Source organism: Octopus bimaculoides, chromosome 2 (assembly GCF_046866305.1).
Source record: "Octopus bimaculoides isolate indiv1 chromosome 2, ASM4686630v1, whole genome shotgun sequence".
In the NCBI taxonomy this organism is placed as follows: Eukaryota; Metazoa; Mollusca; class Cephalopoda; order Octopoda; family Octopodidae; genus Octopus; species Octopus bimaculoides.
The window spans coordinates 160,043,720-160,066,653 of record NC_142929.1 but is presented as its reverse complement, the minus strand read 5'-3'; the positions used below and the strand labels follow the sequence as shown (position 1 = coordinate 160,066,653).

Genomic DNA, 22,934 nt, shown 5'->3' with positions numbered 1-22,934 from the left:
ATCACGTCTTTCAGAAGTCATGTACCTTGGACTTCGGTAAAAAAAAAAAAAAGGTGTATACCTTTCAAGAAGTTGATGCTACCTGAGAGTGTGTTGACTAGAATTTTACCAGGACGAGCTATGTTGAAAACTCCTTCGTTCCACATTATTTATGTTCTTAAGGAAGGTAGATAGGTATTGCTGATTCTTAGGGACGGTAGGTAGATATAGCTGACTTTATCATTCAAGATCATTTTCAAAAAATGTATTACGTGATGGTAGTTTTAGAATATATAAATATTTGGTAATAAAAACTGCGTGTGAAAAAACTTTGAATAAAGATTCTGTAAGGAATATAAGCAAAATATAGCTGGATTTAGATGGACTGAAGAAGGACAGCTCGTTACTTTCCCACTAGTTTCTCTACTTATCAAGAAACTGTGTATCATTCTTCAGTCAGTCTGTATCTACTTATATTGTTCTGTTTTTTTTTTCTTCCTGGAATTAACAATATATAGATATTAAGGACAGATATTTAAAGGTGGTTTCTAATTAATTTGGAAAGTCAGAAACGGCATTTGTGAAGCTGTATACCATTAAAGCGTTTAGCCCGAGAGACATAATTTAAGCGGCGCGAAATAAACTCTTGCCATATTCAATAATAAAAGCATGATATTATAAGGAGGCATTAATAAATTTAAATTTATAAATATGATAAAATAGATTAAGCTACAGAGAAAATGTTTTGTTTTGTGTAATTAACATCTAGAAGAGCGGGGATGTTTAGAAATGAGATATGAATATATTGATTTAAGTGTCTCATCTAAACAGGTGTATGGTTAAGCGGAATTGTTTCAAAATAATACAAAAAAAAATAGATATTTCAATGCAGAAATTTACAGACAATAACGCATCAGTTAGTTAAGCAGACCTTGAAGGATAGCTCGATCGATAGACATGCTTAATGTTGTTTTGGCATGTTCGATTGGACTGCCCTGACAACAAACGCATTCTAATCATAGCCATAACGGCTTTCAGGAACTATGTTACCTTCGACTACATTAACCAATGCATAATGCTTTAAAGCCGTTTAACATGACTGAAGAGGGATTTGTTAAAAGATTGCCTTTAAATTAAATTAATACATCTAATTAATTAAACAGAAAGAGCAGATTAATGAGGTACAGCTAAAATGTATTGAAGCACTAAGGATTAATTTAAATCTATAGATGTATGAATACATAAAATCTGGAATATGAAGACAGTGTTACTTCAAGCATTTCACTGAATTAATTTGGATTAAAGAGGTAAAGCAGTAATATTGAACTATTAATCAAGGAGGTTAGAAGATTGGAGTAAGAAAATATTAATAAAGGAATTTAATCGAAAATGTTGTGTGAATATTTTTTGGAGAAGACATCACAAATAAGGGATATAATGCATATATGTGGCAGTAGATGATTAGTACATATTCATTAAGGAGCTATAATGACATGCATTAAAACAACTTTGATTAATTTAAATCTAGGAGTGTGCGTCACACAGAATAGAAGGCAGTCGTGCATAATTTGAAGATTTTGCATATCTCCCTTTTATTTTTATTTTATTTTTGGGGGGCTTGATGTATTGGTGAACAGCCAACGATGTTGGCGAGTATAAAGAGTAAAATTGTTGATGAGAATCAGTTAATTAATGTGGAGGGCTAGAAGCTCTCTGAATATTGGAAAAGAGTTGCTTGTATCATGATGATTCCAAATGTATCAAGGTGCCGACATCATGATTATGTTCAAGGCTTGTGAACAATGTAAAGGCTGTAAGACGTGACATAGATAACTGCAACGGAGAATATGAAGCCAGCAAGAAAGGATACGGCAGGCGTTCTGACTTCGTTTGCTTGCTGGACTCTTCTCCACATATATGAACAGGGCCCAAGGCCCACTTCAGACGGCTATATGAAGCTGCTGTTGACTATGGTGAAATCCTGTCAGAAGAGGGTTGCTGCTGAAGGACCATATGTGTGGCAGGAGGATTCGGCCCCTTACCATATATCTGGAAAGAGTCAGATGTGGTTGTAAGGCATTTCCAGAACTTTACCAGCTCCAATTTCTTGCCTCCTAATTCCACCGATTGTAATCCCTTGAATAACTATGCGTGGTTGTGAAAGACGCCAACCGCTCTGTCTGCAACACCAAGTGTAAGATGGTGGCCAAGATCAAGGAGGTTTTAAAATATCTTCCCTAGGACACAGTGAGAAACGCATATACTGGGACCCGGGACCGTCTTGAAGCCGAGCTAGGTGAGGACGGGTACTTTGAGTACAATGTTATCTCGTATTCCATAATCCAGTCGACATTTTTTTTTAGATACTTTTTATTCCTGGATGGGATATTGTGTTTTATTATCCTTTTAGGCAAACTGTCAAATTAAGCCAGAACAATCTGAATGTCAAAGAGAAAAGGTCACAATGTTTCGGTGATTTTATAACTTGCTTTCTTTCTTTCTTTCTTTGAAGAAAAGGTGATGAAATATGTTTGTGAATTACGAAAAATAGAATCAATACTTTATCTATATATTTAAATCAGCAGCGTCTAAGATATGAAATTGATATGTAATTAAAAGCAATCAAATGGTGTTAATATATCTAATTAGTATGAAATATGAAGAAATGTTATTTGAAGGGAGAAAGTAAAGAAAGGTTCAATTAATTTAATAAGAGGAAGTAATTCGAAACGAAAAGTGAAGAGTAAGTATTAAGATTATGTGATAAGGACGTAATTATTAAGAATGTAAATCCATAATTGGAATCATAGAAAATTAGTAGATAAATGGAATTATAGAAATGATTTTAGTGGAGATCTAAGCCGTAAAATGGATTTGATTAAAAATGTGTGCAAAGTTCTTTCCGATTAGGGTCATAACATTGTTGAAGATATTTGTAAAACTAACAGGTTCTGTGTAAGCAAGATGAAGAAATCTTTAAGAATGTTTATGAAGGGTGGGCTTCTTGGCAAACATTATCTAATACTCTTTAAGATATAGCAACATGGCACAATTGTGGAGATACATGGACAAAGTAGCATACTGACCCAATCTTTGAGACTGATCCATAACAAAAAAAACCTTTACTATCCTCCACAAAGACAAGTTGGATAGAGAATATCCGATAACTAAAAACTCCTTAAAACTGCTCAGTTTCAGTTTCAGAGCGGGTCCAATTCCAGTCCTTTAAGAAGTAGAAGATCTTTATCGACATTAACTTTGAATACTTACATAGTCTGACATGCTTTATAGTTGTGAACTATTTTGCTGCTCGGATGACCAGATGTGTCGAAGTCACGCCATATTTTGGGAATCAAATGCCCGTCAGAACGAGGGTTTGGTAGGACTAAAATAAGAGCCTTGGTTTTTGACGATGCCCTGATGAATAGTATCAAAAATAAATAAAAGGAGACGAAAATAGAACGAACTCAGCAAAATTGGATTGATATCAGTTTATAAAATTACGAAGAGCAGATGGAGAATTGGTTAAGGTAGTGCCAAACGATGTTTGAAATTCCTATGATAATAAAAAGAGCTGAGACAATGCCTGTTTTCCACTGTATATTTGGCAGCTTCGCCGCTGGCCAATCATAACGGAGAAATAAAAACGGTCAGCGTTTGACTAATTCAATGAAAATAGGAAACTATGTTGTTCTCAAATACTCTTGCCAATCTGTAGCCACATCCCTGAGCAGCAGAATGCTTTTACAAACCAACATACCCAGGACAATGTTCCAATACACAAAAGTATGCAGAAGACATCCAGATACTGTAAATATCCGGAGTGTGAAGAAGCAGTGTACTAGAGAGCAAAGGCCAACTTGCGACAGCAGAGGGGGACTAGGCACGTCGAAATAACAAAATTTGAATTTGTATTCCTTAATCTCACACCTACGCTATCAGAACACAAATTATTCCTATTAAAGAGAGGTTCAGAATTGCCCTCGGAATTAGCAATAAAATTCTTACCAACCAACAACATGTTTTCTCTTCGAAAGCTATTATTATTATGAAATTGCCGTTTTATCATGCATTTGTTCTTTTACACATTTAGCTGTTGATTTACATTGTTCTTATCTTAGTCTATCCGAGTCTGAATATTCACCGTTTGCACATATCGGCTGACCCACTGATCTCCTCCCTACAAATTATGTGTGGGCGCGCACACATAAATGATAAACTGTATTACAAAGATATAGGGGCTTTTTAATCACTGAGGGTACACAAAGAGTGTGAATGAATATGACCCATAATTCGAAAAAAAAAACTTTTTCAATCTAGAGTCATGTACATATTACACGATAAATATCATTTCAATCTACTTTTGAGCCAGAAATATATTTTTCTTGTAAAATATTTTTATTTCCATGAACCACTTAAGTTAGATTTAGTTAAACAATCAATATCTATGCACGCAATCTATGAAGTACTACAGGTTTCTTTAACCTGCCAGCCAGGTCAGTAGACTGTCTATAAATATGAAATAAAACAGAAAAGTATACAAAATATAAAATGAAGATAAAATAACAACTTGAAGTGGTCTTGAGATTTGAATAAAATTGGATATTTCTATTTGTGAATAGATGTATTGATAATTGTGTTTTATTGAGGTTCCTGTATTGCATAGAAGAAAATGTTTCACAATGAATAAACCAAACTTAAGACAGATAAAAGTATAAAATTCTCTCAGACATCGATATGCCAGCAAATGAGAGGAATCCATTATTCGAGGTCTAATTTGGCTTATTCTGTTATATTTTCGACAGTCACTCTATATTGTGTATCATTTTATTCTAATGCATTGAATTAATACATTGAGAAAGTGATGTTATTGTTCACTGTGTGCCAAGCTGCATGCCAATGCGAGATGAAGAGTTCTAAAGACTTGCAATTTCGAAATGTATCTGTTGCTTTTTTTACTGTAACTTTGTGTATGAACCAGTGTGAATTAAATGATTTTCATACAGCTAACTGAGGAGCTACAGCAATACTGAAATATATCTAAACTTTTCATTGAACATGTTAAAAAATTTGAGTTTCCATTCCATACATAATTAAATATAATGCATGCAAATTTAGTTGATCTTGAATCTTTCTTGACCTTAATTAACCCTTAAGCAAACTTTTTCTCCTCACAAAACAGATAATTGTTATTCGTTATATTTGTTCTGTTAAAACCTTTAAATAGTGTAGCATCCATTCACTTAAGCTGAATGTAACGCATTCAATGAAAGAGAGAGAGAGAGAGAGGGGAAGACAAAGAGAGAGAGAGAGCGGAAGACAAAGAGAGAGAGAGAGGAAGACAAAGAGAGAGAGAGAGGAAGACAAAGAGAGAGAGAGGGGCAGAATACATTTTTAATATAGTAGTGATGTTAAAATAGTACCGATTTTGATCTCAGTTTGGAGAAGTGACTTTTACCATAGCTTATTGCCGACCATAATATTATTAGTGCAATTTATGAAACGGAAGCTGATCGAACTCATGCAATAATAACTACTAGGTACGCACACACACATACACAAATACAAACACACACACACACACACACACACACACACACACACGCACACGCAAACACACACACACACACACACACACACACACACACACACACACACACACACACACACACACATATATATATATATATATATATATATATATATATATATATATATATATATATATATATATATATATATATATATATATATATATATATATAGTGAAGGCGTATGGCTTAGTGGTTAAGGCATTCGGCTTACGATCATAAGATCAAGAGTTCAATTTCTAGCGACGCATTGTGTCTCTTCAGCAAGACGCTTCCTTTCACGCTGCTCCAGTTCACTCTGCTGACATAAATGAATAGTATCTGATTTTCAAAGGGCCAGCCTTGTCACACTATGTGAACTACGTTAAGGATACATGTGTTTGTGGAGTGCTCAGCCACTTGCACGTTCATTTCACAAGTAGGCTATTCCATTCATCGGATCAACTGGAATCCTCGTCGTCGTAACCGACGGAGTGCCTATATATATATGTGTGTGTGTATGTGTGTGTGTGTGTGTGCGTGTGTGTGTGTGTGTGTGTGTGTGGATGTGTGTAAGTGTGTATAAGAACGGTCATTTTGAATGATATATGACTTAAATATAGAAAATATAGAAACCTCACAGATAGAGTTCCACTGTCCAAGATCTCAGTCTAGAATCATCTTGAGCAAAGCAACAGCAATACCATTAATTTTGTCTAGTGAGTGCATATTCATAGTATTTCAAAATGATTTCATAGTTAGTTATACCATTTCTTAAACCTCTGCGTAATTAACTTTCATATGACTTAGTAACATACTAATACACAATAAACTGTATTACATAGTGTTTGCCAAATATGCGACTGTTCTTTCCATCACTTCTTCATCACCTTCTGCTTAAATTAAAACTCAGCACACCAAGAGTGCTAGCACTCTCTTCACTATATATATATATATATATATATATATATATATATATATATATATATATATATATATATATATTACACAGTCCAGGTGCAGTATGATTAAAATATATATATATTACACAGTCCAGGTGCCGAATGATTAAAAAGTATTCTTCGCAACCATGATGTATCTCATTCGATATCATTGTGTCTCATCTTGAGAAAACCTTTTTTCTATAACCTAGGATCGATCTACAATTTCCGAAGGTTAGGTTGTCAGAAACTGTACATAAGTTCATCCAGCAGATGGTATATGCAATTCGAAAGGGGCAGCTTTATTACATACTCCATCAGGCTGATTTTACATTAGAATTACGTTAAAGGTTCACGTGTCGATGGAATGTTTATTTACTTACATATTTATTCTGAAACAGAGGATTCAGTTGATCGAACAACAGAATGGTCAACGTTGAATGACAAACACCCACCACCACCACCATCATCACTTACTACGTCCTTGATATCTTTTAAGTTGTTAAGTGAGGTTGAGGTTGTAATCGACCAGTACAAATGAAAATACCTTCATCTCTAATGGCCGATAAAATAAAGAATCAATTTAGTAATGAGATGGGGTTATTTAATCGTATGTTGGCGTCGCTTCGCAGGCAAGAGCTTCTTACGTTGCTCGTACTTTAATGGCCGATGTAAATCTAGACCCTGCCGGTCGTTACTGTATGTTTGTAAACAGCTGCGTCCTACCAATATTAATAAGTTTGCAAGATATAATTGTAGATCAACACCAGACAAGTACAAGTTGTAATTACTACAAGTTTATAATGACTTGCTTCACATAGAAATACAAAACTATGTTACAGCTTTTCTTCATTTCTTTGGAAATTTCTGTAGTCATATCATTATAATAGTCTTGGAATCTCAATACTTGAAATCTTTCAGGAAAGATATAGTTGGAAGCGATGCAATCAAGAAATCAATTAAAACTGAATCTAATGATAACTAAATACTTCAATATGCACAAAGGAAACGGATGGTATAACGTCTAGCAAATTAGAGGTTGCGAAATGTTGATGTAACAAAATTTTAAATATTCATTTCAAATATAAAACCAGCTTTTCTAAAATGTATCCAAATATCAATGTTTTTTTTTCTCCCTCTGTAAAAAAGAGAAAGAATTTTATGTTAATTAAGCAAAGAACGAAATATAACACTATAACCTTTCCAGACCAATCATAAATAATTGCAAGAGACATTTTGCAATCACACCTTAAACACAATTCTTAGCTAATATATCATACTGAGGACTTGACCCATTCACGAACGACTAGCCGTCAGATGGATTCTTAACTTCAGCACTTATGTATGGACTTTCTTTCGGTGTTATAATTTTCGCTTTATAACCTCAAAATAAGTTTAATTATAAAATCAATAGAGCTGATTAAATCAAAATGTGATATTTTATTTTTAGTTCACTATTTTAAATGTCGATATCTTTTGAGAACGTTTAATTCTTCCCCTTTTCCTTTTTGCTAATTTCTTTCATTTTAAGTTTTTCATTTTCCCTTGATCCTATAATTCATGTTGCTTCTATTGTTATTATTATTATTGTTGTTGTTGTTGTTATCATTATTATTACTATTGCTCTGGCCTCATGCCAAAATCTGAAACAACTGTTCTTATCATTGCTTGTGTTGTGACTATTATGTCTAAATTAGAAACATTATTATTACTATAGTTCTTTTGGAAGCTTCATGAGATCGTGCCCCGTTTTCCTGCCTAGAAATTCTGTTTTGGATGATTTCGGTTTTTTTTTTTTTTCGTTGACCAGCAACATAAGGGTGTGATGAATCATTTTGGTTACTCGCCCTATCAATTAAAACTTTAAAAGAAAAGAAGTTTTGCGAAACAAAAAATTACAAAAGATCATCTCCTTTCTCGGCCAATCAGCAAGAGAAGAATGTGAAAATGAATTTTTTAAGGTGAAACCATCTTTCCCTGTAATCTCCTAGCACACAATAATAAAGAAGTAGTTGTAAATAAAACTAGAAGTGTCACTTTCTGTAGCAACAACAGTATCAATCTCAACGACAAGGACTAGCTGCAGTAACAGCAATAACATGTCAAACAGAAAAGCTCGCAAAAGCACCAGTAGCAGGAGAAAATCATGCATGTTCACCCAGGAGCACTCCATCGACTAACAAAAATCTGAAGATTACAAACTAATACCAATTTACCTGGGACGTGGGTGTGTGATCCAACTTTTACACATACCACGAGAACAAGACTTCTAGTCATTGGTGAAATGTGAAGATTTTCGCACACTGTTAGAAATGAAAAATACTGAAATAATTTGGTTTCGGTGAGGTTGGAGATTTTAATTCTGATGAAACCTGGGATAGTAGACAAAATCTTAAACGTAACAGAGACCTCCAGAATGTCAGCAACTGAAAGTAGAAGTAGGCAGAAAACGTCGATACTTCAGTTGTGGAAACAATAAATTGTTAAGACTTTCTGCTCCCAACAAGAACAGAATGTAAGAGTTGAAAAGCCTCCAGTACATCTTAGGGCTACAACACAGTACCACCATCAGCAGCAGCAATCACAACAGATGCTAAAGCAACTAATGCAATAATGTGAAGCACCACTGCGAGACAATATCGTGAAAAGTTTTTACTGGTTCATATCAGTGCATATATTAGTATTGAAGTTTTTTCTAATTATATTTATTGAATCCCGAAGTTACACACAGAACATAACAGTTTACAGTGCACAAATATGGCCCTGTAAACTGAGCACCACCAGCAAACATTATCAAGCCTATTTTAAGAATAATACATATCCTTCCAGATTTCTGCAAGCCATATTTTGTAGCATGTGCCTTCCAATTCAGTGATTTTATACAAGTTACAGTCAATCATTATTGATATGTCTATCCTCCGATAGCTAAAAAGGTCATGGTGTTGACTTAACCCCACTTCTCTAAAAACTACCGGTCTTTTGTCTAAATTAGAAACACTGCTTACCCACGGGTAGAATCTAGCTAAACGAATCTTTAATCCAAACTGGTCCATCCAATATTATTCAACATTTTCGTATATCAATCCAATGCATCTTCTTTTATATTAAAAGGAGAGGATGTGCTCTTAGAGACATTGGTAGTTACTTCTAGCAGGAGGAACCGTGTAGCTGGTTCCTCGTTGTCTCAAACATTTGTTATTGATCATCGTAGTTACCAAGTATGCTATTAAGATATCCAAACCTAAATCAAGAATCGATAATATTTATAATTTTCTCTTTTAACGTTAGCTTCTATTTCTATATTTGTCATTCATCATCATCATTATATTCAGTTTGTGTGCTTTGAGAACATACAGACGAGCTAAAACAAGAAGCTAATTATTGTTTTATATTCAGCTTTCAGGAAAGTGTGTTATATTGACCAAGTAATTTTCCAAACAATAACTCCAAAATTTCGAAATCTTCAGTCAGGCTACATAAACCGTGAGAAATAGTGTAATATTAGTTTCTAACACAAACACGAGGTCTAAAATTCGAGAGGTTAGTATAGTCGGTTATATCGTCACCCAAAAGTGGACTCTATCTGATTTTGTCGACCCTTGCCTGGTTGGAAAACAAAATCGACTTGAGCGAGATTTCAACTTAGAACTTATTTTTGTCAGCTTATTCACATAGACAATGATTTAACACTGACACTTCATGGTAACCAGGAGCAGCTATGCTTAATTATAATCAAAAGTGTTTCAACTACGTATTATACATAAATATCTATTGTTTAGAATGTTCTGTATGTAATTATAGCATATCTATAGCTTTTTGAATAGACAAAAACTGTGATTGAGAAAACAAATAGATTTGATACATGAAAAGGCATTATTTATTTTGAAAAACGAAAAATTAAAGATACTTCCATTGTAAATATGGAAATTAGAATTGTAAAATAAATGAATTCGATTATATAAGGATAAGACGATAACATTTAAATTTTATATTGTGTACTGCAACTACTCTCACTTTTAATTGCTTATGATATATGTGGAAGTCAAACTGCTTATTGTTTCTAATAGCATCATAAGTGCAAATCCTTGTTTATATTTCACATGGGTGAGCACAATCTCTTTAAGTTCTATTTTAGAAATTTTAGAAAAATATGCAACATAGCAACAAAGACACGATTTGGTAGGTCACAACAAGCACATGGTTCTCACTTCCAAGCAGATGGGTCCTGCTTTTCAACGACTGACCAGCATAGACTGCTTGCTTTTTTGCAGTCTGTGGTCCGACGGTTCTGTTACTGTCAACATCTACTGCGTAGAAGACTGCGCATGCCGTGGCTAAAGATGCACTGATATACGTTGAGGCTATGACACATTCAGTCTTTGCATGGTGGTTGGCAAGTGTAGTTGCCTTCGTCAGGCGAGCTTTTCTGCGGCACTTTGTGGGAATTGCATTCATAAACCAGGATATGGCTCCTAGCACATGGAGTCAGGCACTCATAAACTTCTTTCAGTCGGGTAATGCGGTTGGTGGTTGTTTCAACGTTGTGTTCTATAGAGGATTAGTGGTGGGTAAGAGCGACCATAGAGAAAATCTGGGCTTCGTTGAAAATCATCTGAGTCTTTTCTGGAGCAATTTACGCTGAGGCTTATGGATAATTTCCAGAAATACTTGGCCTAGAAGGGCTACCGTGATTGAGAATGTATAGGTGGTCCTCAATCATATTTACAGACATGATAGTGCAATCAGTCATGCCTGTCCGAGCATTGTTGACTTGTGAGGTTATGTCAAAGAGCTACTACCATTTATAGAGAAAAAACAATTATCGGCCAGCTCCCTTGAGAACATCGCCTTCCTTTGGTTGGAAAAAAGTTGTGTAGTGGACGCAGTTGAAATGATTGAAAAGAAAAACCTTCTTTTTTAAGTTCCACTTGGAAAAGAAAGTGTGGGATACTTTCCATCAGTAAAATATTTAAAGGTAGGTGAGTGTAGCAAGAATGGCATGGGTAAATAAATCTACTCAAAGCATAGATTTATTTGGTTGAAAAGTACAGGGCAGGAATAAGCGCTTACCTGGTGAATAGGGTGACTCGCTATTTTGGGGTTTCCTTGGACAGCTCTATTGGGGAACTTTGTTGTAATTTTCTTTTCCATTGCTATTTTTGTATTGTTTACACGTGTTTATGTAAATAAATCCTTTCTGTCCTTGTCTGAATTGTTAGGGATGCTGTCCTTCTCGCGAATTAGCCTTATTTTTATTGTTGTTATGTTGTTATTATTACTATTATTATTATTATTATTATTATTATTATTATTATTATTATCGCATCGCTAACGTTAATATTTCCTTATTTCATTATATTAGAGTCTCCATACCGGGACCTCATCTCAGATGCCATCTTAAAACTGCAAGAGGAACAAGTAATAACTCTACTATACAACAAATGGTGGCGTGAAGGTTATGGAGCGGTGGAATGTCCAAATGAAGATTCTAACAAAGATGCAAGTGAATTGGGCGTTTCCACCGTCGGGGGCGTATTTGTCGTGCTCGGCGGCGGATTGGCCACCGGCCTGATCGCTGCCTTGATGGAGTTCGTTTGGAAAGCAAAGAAAAATGCTGAAGAAGATAAAGTAGGTTTTCAATTCAATTACTAAATGATTCTTTATACTTCTTATCTCTGACATCTTGATATCCTGCTTTATGCAAATATGTTATACATACATACATACATAAATATATATATACATAAATATATATATATATATATATAAATATATATATATAAATATATATATATAAATATATATATATAAATATATATATATATATATATATATATAAATATATATATATATAAATATATATATATAAATATATATATATATATATATATATATATATATATATATATATATATATATATATATATATATATATATATATATATGTACGTATATACATGTACATACGTCATCTATGTGTGTATACATCTGTGAATGTTGCATGTGTGTCTGCGAATTTTCGGAGTGTGTGAATTGTGAATGTGTGTATTATCAATTTATATATTATAATATACAACCATATTTGCATACACCGAAGCCACCCATATGTGTGTGTGTGTGCGTGCGTGTATATGCATATGTATATATATGCATATATATATATATATATATATATATATATATATATATATATATATATATATATATATATATATATATATAAAACCATATATATATACAAATATATCCACTTATATATATATATATATATATATATATATATATATATATATATATATACATGCAGATATACACTTTCACATATATGCAAACATAAATGCCCATATGTATACATACATATATACGAAGGTATGTATGTATAAATGTATGTATACATAGGTAGATAAATTCACATACATACGCACACAAACAAACGTGCCCACACACACACACACACTCACGGTAGATACATTGGCAGAAGTGTATGTACATTGATACTATGTTAGCGTGAGCAGGAAAAGACACATTTGTTATTCTGTAAATCAATAAACCTGGCGACTTCCTCAGATATTTAATGCCAATATTATATGGCGAGGACGAAAAACCGCAATACTGAAGATATCTAGTCGAGATGCTTGACAATATTAAATTTACATAGTATTCCTGCGACTACATAAACGACGTGTCCCGTTGCACTTAGTATTTCATTCTCCTGTGAAAGATAAAATAAGTACCAGTAATTATCCTGGTATAGAATAATTCGTCTAAATGTGTTTCTTCACTATTTATGAAGACTTCTTTGTGTCTAGGCAGATACAAAATCAATAAAATTAATCGTGTTCCATCAAACCGACGTATGAATACCTAAGACGTCTGAGGCTGTGACCTCTGCAAGCGTCAAGTGAGGTAGCTTTTTGCTTCTATTTTTTTTTTTGCATTTATTACTTGGTTTCCTAAATTTCTTGGACTTTTTTGTTCATCAGTCAATTTCTCACGATTATCGAACCCTTATTATTATGATTATTATTATCATTATTATTATTCCAATCATATATATGTCTGTCTGTATATATATGTTTGTATGTATATATTCACTTATATCGCGTGTATGTGTGTGCATATATGTTTGCATATGAGTGTGTGTGTATATATATATATATATATATATATATATATATATATATATATATGGGAGAATGTACGAAAAAAAGCAACAACAGACGAGGACAGGTGGGGTAAACAACAAAAGGATGTATTAGTTTGATGCTCGGGAATACAGAAAGTCTTTAACGTTTCGAGCTACGCTCTTCAACAGAAAGAATACGGAGAAAACAAGGAGAAAAACACGGAGAAAAGAAATTGAATGGTCTTTGGTCAACGATCTATCATGGCTTCTATCATGGCTTCTTTGTTTATCATATATATATATATATATGGTCATACTATAAATAATGTGTTTTTTCAGTTGCATGAATTAAAATTCGGATGGGGACGGGATAAACTACCTGCATCAACTTGCTATAAAAACAGGTAGTAATTTGAGCTTGTGCTTATTCTTAGTGCAAGTTTTAAAGAGTGCAGTTCGATTATAACAGTGACGAATGAGCATATTCGGCATATTTTGCTTTATGAGTTCAATAACGGAAAGTGCGAGGAATATTAATGCAATACATGGGGGTCAGACAATAAGCTTAAGCCAGTTTCAACGGTGGTTCCAGAAATTCCGAGCTGGAAACTACAACCTACAAGCCGAGCCTCGTCGTGGAAGATCTGTAGAGCTCGACGAGGACGTCCTGCAAACCCTGGTGGAACAAAATCCCATCGTAACTGTTGAGGAACTACCACAGAAGCTTGGATTTGTTCCTCCAACCATTCATCGATACCTGCGTGCCATCGGAAAAATCTGCAAACATCAGCACTAGAATAAAAACGATCATTATTGGTTTCAAAACGAAAGGTGTCCTTCCATGAGGATAAAGATAGGCCACATACAGCAGGGATGACATTCTAAAGGCTGGAGCAGTTTGAATGGAAAACGATACCCTATCCACCATATTCGCCGGACATTGCCCCATCTGATTATAATTTATTCAGTAGTCTCCAAATTCATTTGGATGGAAAAAATTGAATTCTGTAGACGAGGTCAAAACAGTACGGGAAGTGTATTTTTCTTCACGGACAAGTGAGTTTTCGAAGAGGATCCTTGCAAGTTTACCAGACAGATGGAAGAACATTGTAGTAAATAAAGAGGAGTATATTTTACATTAAGAAAGATCTTAGTTTATCATAATTTTTAAAATTAAAAGAAATATAAAAATATCACATCATTTATGGGATGACCCTATATATATGTGTGTGTGTGTGTGTGTATTTCTGTATTCCTTTCTATCGCAGAGCGTAGGCTCGAAATGCAAAAGACTTTCTCACTTCCCGAGCGTTAAATTAATTCATCTGTTTGTTGTTTACACATCCGTCTTCGTCTTTTGTTTTTGTTTTCTGTAAATTCTCACCATATATATATATATATATATATATATATATATATATATATATATATATACAAGAGGTTCTAGTATCCAGAAGACCCAAAAGGCAGGTAAAGTTATGTAAGTGCTACGAAAGAACTGCTGTTAAACTCTCGGTTCGATAAAAGTATGAGCGAAGAGTCTAAGGCGGGTAATGTGTGAGCGTGTATATGTTAAATAAAATAAGATAGTAAGACCAAGGCAATGTGATATTTCTAGGAAATTTTTAAACAGAAACGTGGTCTTACAGCAGTTTCAGGGAAATAAATGATATCCCATCATCATAGACGAATTCGGAGAGTTTCAATAGAAAGAATTAGTAGAGTTCATTATAATCTACCGATTCCTTCTAGTGAAGTTCTCTTAACTTATCTCTGATGATGGGATATCATTTATTTCCCTGAAACAGCTCTAAGACCACCAATGTCTTATAAATGTCTTATAAATGTCCTAGAAATATCACATTGCCTTGGCCTTGTCTTATTTATTCAACATATGTGCGTGTGTGTGTGTGTGTGTGTGTGTGTGTGTGTGTGAGGATATGTGTGTGTGTGTGAGTATATGTGTGTGTGTGTGTGTGTGTGTGTGTGTGTGTGTGGTGTATATGAGAGTTGGAATCCCACAGGCAGCATCCGTTTTTTTGGAGGTGGGATATTTCTTTTCCTTTACTGAGCGGTTTTTTAACCCAACATTTTTATGCTACTCTTTATTGTTTTATGTATTTACTTCGAGATACAACAGAGATTTTTTCACTCTATCCTTACGAATGTTTGACGTCAACTAATCACTGTATATATGAGATAAGTGATTCGAATTGGCATAAATATTGTTGCATCTGTGTTTAAAACATTTAATTCTCAGCAGCTAAATCTACCGATTTCTATGAAGGCAATACATTGATTATAATTTGTTTACTATCAGCAATCGTTGTTATTCAGAGCTATTATTTATTTGCTTTACACATAGGCATATTGACGAACATGGGATTTCTATGTAGACACTCGGTGTGCTTGAAATAGGGAACGACCGTCCGATCGACGACTACCCTACATAGTAGTCTGGACCCCCTTGGGGTGTGAGGGTCACCTAGAGCGTGACTATTCCCCCGGGCCCGACCCGCAAACTCGGGAGTCGGACTCCGTCACGGGTACGGTACCAGCCGCGTGGCTCGTATCGCAGCCGACACGTCGGCCTTTCCATCGCGCCGGCGGTTCGGCGGCGGCAATCCGCCGCCGAGGCGTCCGCATTCTCTTTGCTCGCTTCCAATCGCTTCCTTTTCGCTGCTGCTACCGCCGCCACGACTCGCTCGGCCTGCTGCTTCTTCTTTCTCGTCCGTCTACCGCCTAGGCCGCCGTGTAACACACACACAGACAGACACACACACTCGCGGTCGGACAGACACACACACACTCATGCATCTTCAATACTGAAATCTAATAATTTATGTATTTCAAAACAAACCTTTGAATAAGTAAATCTTTCCCATTTGGAACTGTTTGATTAGAGTTAAGCGTGTGTTAAATAGCACTAACAATGACAATTCGCAAATCTATTGTTTAGCTAAAACTAGCTAAAACTAGCCTAGAAGTGAAACCTATGAAAATTTAAATTATTTGCCTAACGTCGCATATAAAATCCCAACTTGTTACAATGTCCCCATGAGATTCTCACAAAATCATTTAAGTTGATATACATATGTTATTAAATTAGCTGTGATTATTTTTGGCTTTATATTGAGCTCTATAAATTCGCTGTTTTCCAGTCACGCTCAGGTTTGCTTTTCCTTTTGTCTGTGAGGGCTGGTCACAACTGTTGTATCCATATAATAAATTTTAGCCATCCTCAAATTATACAACCTTGGGTTTAATCTGTTTTCCATATATATCTGCAAAACAGAAACTAGTAGCCAATCCATCATATTTGACTGTAGGCAACTGTAACGTATTCCATTTACTGTATGTAAAGGATCTATATTTAAATTGTTGATTTAGATAATGCAAGATTAAAACGCAGAATCCAAGAAAAGTGGAGATAGTGGACGTTGGTGAAAATTAGTCAATCGGAGAGTTCTTAGAAGATATTTTCTTTCGTTACTTTTCTATAATTTGTTTCTTCAGCTAATTAGAAAAAAAGGATTGCCACAAAATTTGCAAACTAAACTAGCTAGAAAACAGTGACGCGCTAAATATAGCAGCCAAATACCTTTCAGATCACACTCTATAGTTCAGACATATTTCATAATGTAGTTACACATTCCATTTTTAAATGACGGTAATTGCCATTAGAAATATTTTAGTACTAGTTCTGATCTATTAGAATTTACAACAAAGATTATGAACTATTGCCCTAATGTTTGCATACATTGTATGGCTATTTGACATGGTCTACATAATTTGCTTCGGCTTAAGCACGTAATGAAAAAAAAATTAGCCTCGAATAGAAAAGTACCGTCTGACTTAAATTTCATGGATACAAAATGTGCGGATACTCGTCATTTGTGTATGTGTGCGTACCGAGCGTGGCTGCAGTCAATAATTAGAATACTCTCTCCGCTAAATTTATTTAAAAGTAATAAGTTGTAAACATTTTATATTTTCATGTATAGAATATACACATTAAATTTAACAAGGAGCCATTGACGGAGCCTCTATGCAGTCGGTCGACTTGTTATAAATTGACTTTACATCCGCATTATTTCTTCAGCTGTGGTTGGTGTAATGCTCTTCACACAGATCATCAACTGTGCTAACCATACCAGTATAGTAAGTTCTGCAAAGGTCACGGCTAAACTCCCTTCTACTGTAGAGAAATCAAAATAATGCCTAAATCTCTTACCAATTGTACCAAACGTCTTAAATGACGGCTGTCACATAATGTTGTCCTTTATACAGAAAAAGAGGAAATAGTCACAGCTAGAATTTCTGCATCATAGGTCAGTTTAATCAAAGCTTAACTGGGAACTAATCAGCTACAATTCTAAATCTAAATTATTACCATCATAATATAGAATAATAATAGTTATTTGCTTTAGTCACATAACATGATACAGTGGTTAGTTTCTTGTTACTGTGCTCTGAGTTTCAGACTAGCTTTAATCGATTTTCTATATGTTCCTCTCTCCTGCCCTCATTTTCCGACTCCCTCTGTTGTCTCTTTCTTTCTTCATCTCTCTCTCCTCCCTCTCTCTCCCTCTCCCTCTCTCCCTCTCCCTCTCTCCCTCTCCCTATCTCCCTCTCCCTCTCCCTCTCTCCCTCTCTACTTCATTATATATACAACTTATAAACTAGACTCCTGTCAATTAAATATCATCTTCTCTTCAAAATGGATGAGAACAAAAGAAAAAAATGTTATGAATTCGATGAAATCTGAAGACAAGTATTGATTGAAATATTGCATATTTTATATTCTGCATTGATAAAATCAAATTATTTAGAGATATAATAGTTTCCATCAGCTTATTTAAGAAAATAAGTGGTTTGGAAAGAGATGCAAATAAGCAATCGATAGAGTGGCAACATGCCGACCAAGGAGAATATATTTATTTCTCTAGCATTCAATTCATTGCTTTGTTTCTGCTGTGTTGTTGTTTAACCACAGGTCAAAAACTGATTCGATAGACCTATCCGAAAAAGCGTTCTAGCCATGAACATACAATACTTTTTTTTTATTTTAGGGATTTATCATCCAATGTGTTGTCCGTATCTTTAAGCTCTAGGGTGTAATTTGGTGGAAATGTGATTGGGATTTCAAGCAGGCTGGATGAGCACATAGAGGTTCCAATTGTTGTGCACCGTTGTTGTTTTGATAGCGTTATACTTAGCTTCAAAGTGGATCTGATCCAGCACACATGTAAACAAAGGTGTTCCAGTCTATAACCATTCTGTGATTTGTAGGTGCTACAATATCCCATGTTTCTTCCCGGTAGGGTGATGACCCCACTGTTTCGTAAGAGCTACTATAAGACATAGCTCTTACCGACAGGATAGGATTTGTGAAAAAATATAACTTGTATGTATGATAGGATGATTGACTGGATCGAGATTCTTAAAGATGTCTTAAAGTTCCTTCATTTTTTATATTTGATAGATAAGAGTTCTTGTAGTAAGTAAGGGTATTATTTTTCTTTATTTTTTTACTATTTATCTCTTTTTGATTGTACTTGTATGAAAACATTGTTTTACAAAGAAGTATTTCTTTAATTTTTTTTTTTTTCCTATATTTTCACAGCGTTCCATTTGTGCAGAAATGATGAGAGAGTTCCGGTTCGCAATGAAATGTTTTGGATCATCGAAAAAAACAGTCAAAAAAGGTCCCCGAAAGAAGAGCATAACTGATAATGGCATACATTTTATGCCTCTAGCCGGGTTTAGTGCTGCTAGCGGGAAAGAAGCTTACGGCTAAATTGTAAGCAGGGGAGGTTGGTGATGGGTAGCAGTTTGACAAATATGTAGCTTGTCGTTGACGTCAGCGAGGCAAAATAACATCAACCCCTGATGACACAACGACTTTTTCAATCTATATATCTATCATCTCCTCCCCCACACGCAAACTCAGTGAGTAGCATGTCTAGGATGGTTTCAACACTCCGACAAAAATGTTTCAACAGCCACCCTCTAACGATGAGGTCATTGTTATTTCTGGGTGGATTGAAACTGGCGTTTACCAAAGTCTAACTTCTAGTTCTCAACAAGAGCAATGAAAACAATAATGATAATAAGGTTAATTACGCAATAATGCATATGTTATAGTATTTCTAGTGATAATAACAATAATGATTTTTAGAATATTAATAATAATTTCAAACAACAACTATAGTAGCATATAAAAATTGTAAGGATATCCATACTAAATGGAAATTAAAATAGTAATGATGATGATGATGATGATAATAATAATAATAATAATAATAATAATAATAATAATAATAATAATAATAATAATAATAATAATAATAATAATAATAATATAAACAGGGAGAATCAACGTCTAATAATACTAGTAATAATAATATTCTGAAAGCATGGTCATTGATCTCTACATCTTTTTAACTGCATAAGTATAACTGAGAAATGCTAAAATATAGATAACTGCATGCTATGATTACTTCATCTTGTTTGGATGCAAGTGAAATCGTGTATCAGAAAATTCCCAGTCCTTTGTTTCGCCATTGTCACTCACCATCTCACATTGTCGTTCTCATAAGCATATGCATCATTAGCAACAGAATTTATCACTACGGAGACAAACATTGCCATTGTTCGATTCTATGTTTAACATGACGACACTGTTTCGTTTGGCAGGATCGATAAAAGACATCAGACATCAGAAGGGAAAAAATATTGCGATTATTATTATTATTACTATTATTATTATTATTATTATTATTATTATTATTATTATTATTATTATTATTATTATTATTATTATTATTATTATTATTATTATTATCTAAGATAATTATATCACATTTCAATGAATTCACCAAAATGTATTATTTTCCGAGAATAAATGCGTGTGAATGTATGTATATGGGCGTGTATGTATAGACGTATAGAAGTGCGTATTCCTGTGTGTTTATTCGTGCCGTTTTTGTATTTGTATGTGTCGGAAGTCTTCAAGAATATTCTATTATTTAAGATTCCTGCACATCAATAAATCTGTTCTTTCACTGATTTTATGTGTGTATGCTTGAATGCATATGTGCATTGTAGTGCATTTAGGAATGAATCAACGCATGTATGTTTTTATGTAGGCATGTATAAATGATTTACACATATGTATGTATGCATGTGTGTATGTACGTATATGGATATATATATTCATGTGTGTGAGCTGGTGGGTGGGTGTCAAAGACGTAATGAGATTTTTTACTTTCTTTCTACTTTTAAACGATTGTAAGTCTTCATATTTTTCTTACTGTGGATGAAGACTGAATCAATAATATATCCAAATATCGACATCCGTATAGACACAAACAATACCATATAGACATATCATGTACAAATATGCATTAAAACGCATGACATATATGCATATATGCATCAGTAAAAAACCACTTCTAACTGGGTAGTTTAACAACGATGATGGTGAGTGCATGCGTATGTTTTGACATGGTTGTCTCTCCGTGCGTGTTTTTGTATTTTCCTTTTATAAATGTGTGTGTATGTGCTTGTGAGGGGAAAATGAGTGTGTGTCTACAGAAAGTGAATAATAACGAAGTGTACTCAATTTATATCCAATTAAAATGGCCGGAATTTGAAAGAAGCAATTTTGATTCCTCTGTCTTATATCAGTAGTTGAATCTAACCTGCTTTATATCTCCATATAAATATATGTATGTGTCTGTTTATGTTAGTGTAGGTGTGAGTCTACGTATTTATCTAATTATTAATGTTTGCATGTCTATATCTACTGCATGTCAGTACAAATTCCTCTGTGTTTACGTGAATGCACATGTATACATAGGTAAATATGTATCCTGTATATAAACTTTATTCATAATTTCCTCAATTTTTTTTTCTCTCTCAGTGAGTACCTTGGCATTTAAAAGATATATCTTCGTTTTTATTCTTTATCATCATTGTCACTATCATCGACTGCACTATCATTATCGTCATTAACGACATCATCAGCATTATTGCTATCATCTGTATAACATGTTTTTTCTATCATATTCGCCTTAGTCCTATGGCAGACGTATAGTTTATTTAACAACGTGGTTGGGAAATATGAATAGTTATATTCGTTATACACTACTAATGCAGGGAGTTATCGTTTGCTGTGGTTCAGATTCCTATATTCTTTTAATAAGGATATCATACTCTTATAATACAAGAAGCTGTACTATGTTAAAATTAATTAATATACTTAGATAATGCATTTAGTTAAGAATAGCTTAAAATTTCATGTTTTAATTAAACTTGATGGAATTATTTCTAAACAAGAAGAGGAAAATATTTAAGAAGACAATAGCTAAATATTATTTTTAATCAGCATAATTCTTCATTGAATTCTAACAATGAAATATTTCTTTATTTATTTTGTTGATACATATTTTATAATGGATTAGCTGTTACAAAGAGGCAAGCACACGTGCACCCGCAAACACTTGCGTTCACAGATAGTTATGTCACAACTATAAATTTAATTCATATTATTTGTTAATCGTAGTGACGGGGAAAGTAGTTTACCACCACAAGAGTATTAATAATAATAATAATAATAATAATAATGATAATTTTTTTTATTATCCATAGAGGCATAACTGACGGGAGATTGATTTTTTCTGTTTCCAATGAACTGTATTTTGACATTTTTCGATAGAGCCTTATTATCTACCTTCAGCTTTTAATTTAGAGGTTTATTATTCAATATAAAATATAGTAATACTCCTTATATAGAAGGTGCAACACTTTTTAAAATTCAAAATACATAATTCATTAACGACGAACACAGATACAACGTATGGGCTCTAGTTTCACAGCGCACGCTGTTTTTTTTTTCTTTTTTCGTTTCTTTCGTTTTTGCATCTCATCAAAAATTATGCATAGACATATACACATAGATTTATATATGCATAGACGTAAGTGTCATCTTATCCATTTAAGAACAGAAAAATTGTTGTATTCATTATATGTACATATAAACACATACACACACATACACTTAAATATATTTCTTGATAAGACAGTCTCTTAAGAAATGTCCAAGACGATCCATATCATTTCTGCCTTCTAGTATCTGATAAAATTGTACTGTATTTTTTGATATTGTAGGACATTTATGTAGAATTCTATCTGTGAAAAGGTGACAAAACTGCTACCAATGTTTTTTTTTTCGTATACTATTTATTAAGAAAATAGTTTCTCAGTTCTCTTAAATACATAGAAATATATATCCTCGGTGATAATCAACCCGAT

General features: G+C 33.9%; 1 protein-coding gene across 3 annotated transcripts in view; it reads left to right on the top strand.

Annotated features, from left to right (window-relative positions):
* Positions 1 to 21,958, top strand: part of LOC106874384 (glutamate receptor ionotropic, kainate 2) — a 952,973-nt gene extending 931,015 nt beyond the window's left edge. The window contains exons 16-17 of one of the 3 annotated variants that reach the window (XM_089347990.1): positions 11,853 to 12,118; positions 19,243 to 21,958. In XM_089347990.1, the coding sequence (XP_089204116.1) occupies positions 11,853 to 12,118; positions 19,243 to 19,416 (440 nt within the window). In that variant the 3' untranslated portion in view covers positions 19,417 to 21,958. The remainder of the gene's footprint in view (positions 1 to 11,852; positions 12,119 to 19,242) is intronic. The other 2 variants (XM_089347991.1, XM_089347992.1) reach the window with 2 other exon arrangements.
* Positions 21,959 to 22,934: the final 976 nt, after the last annotated feature.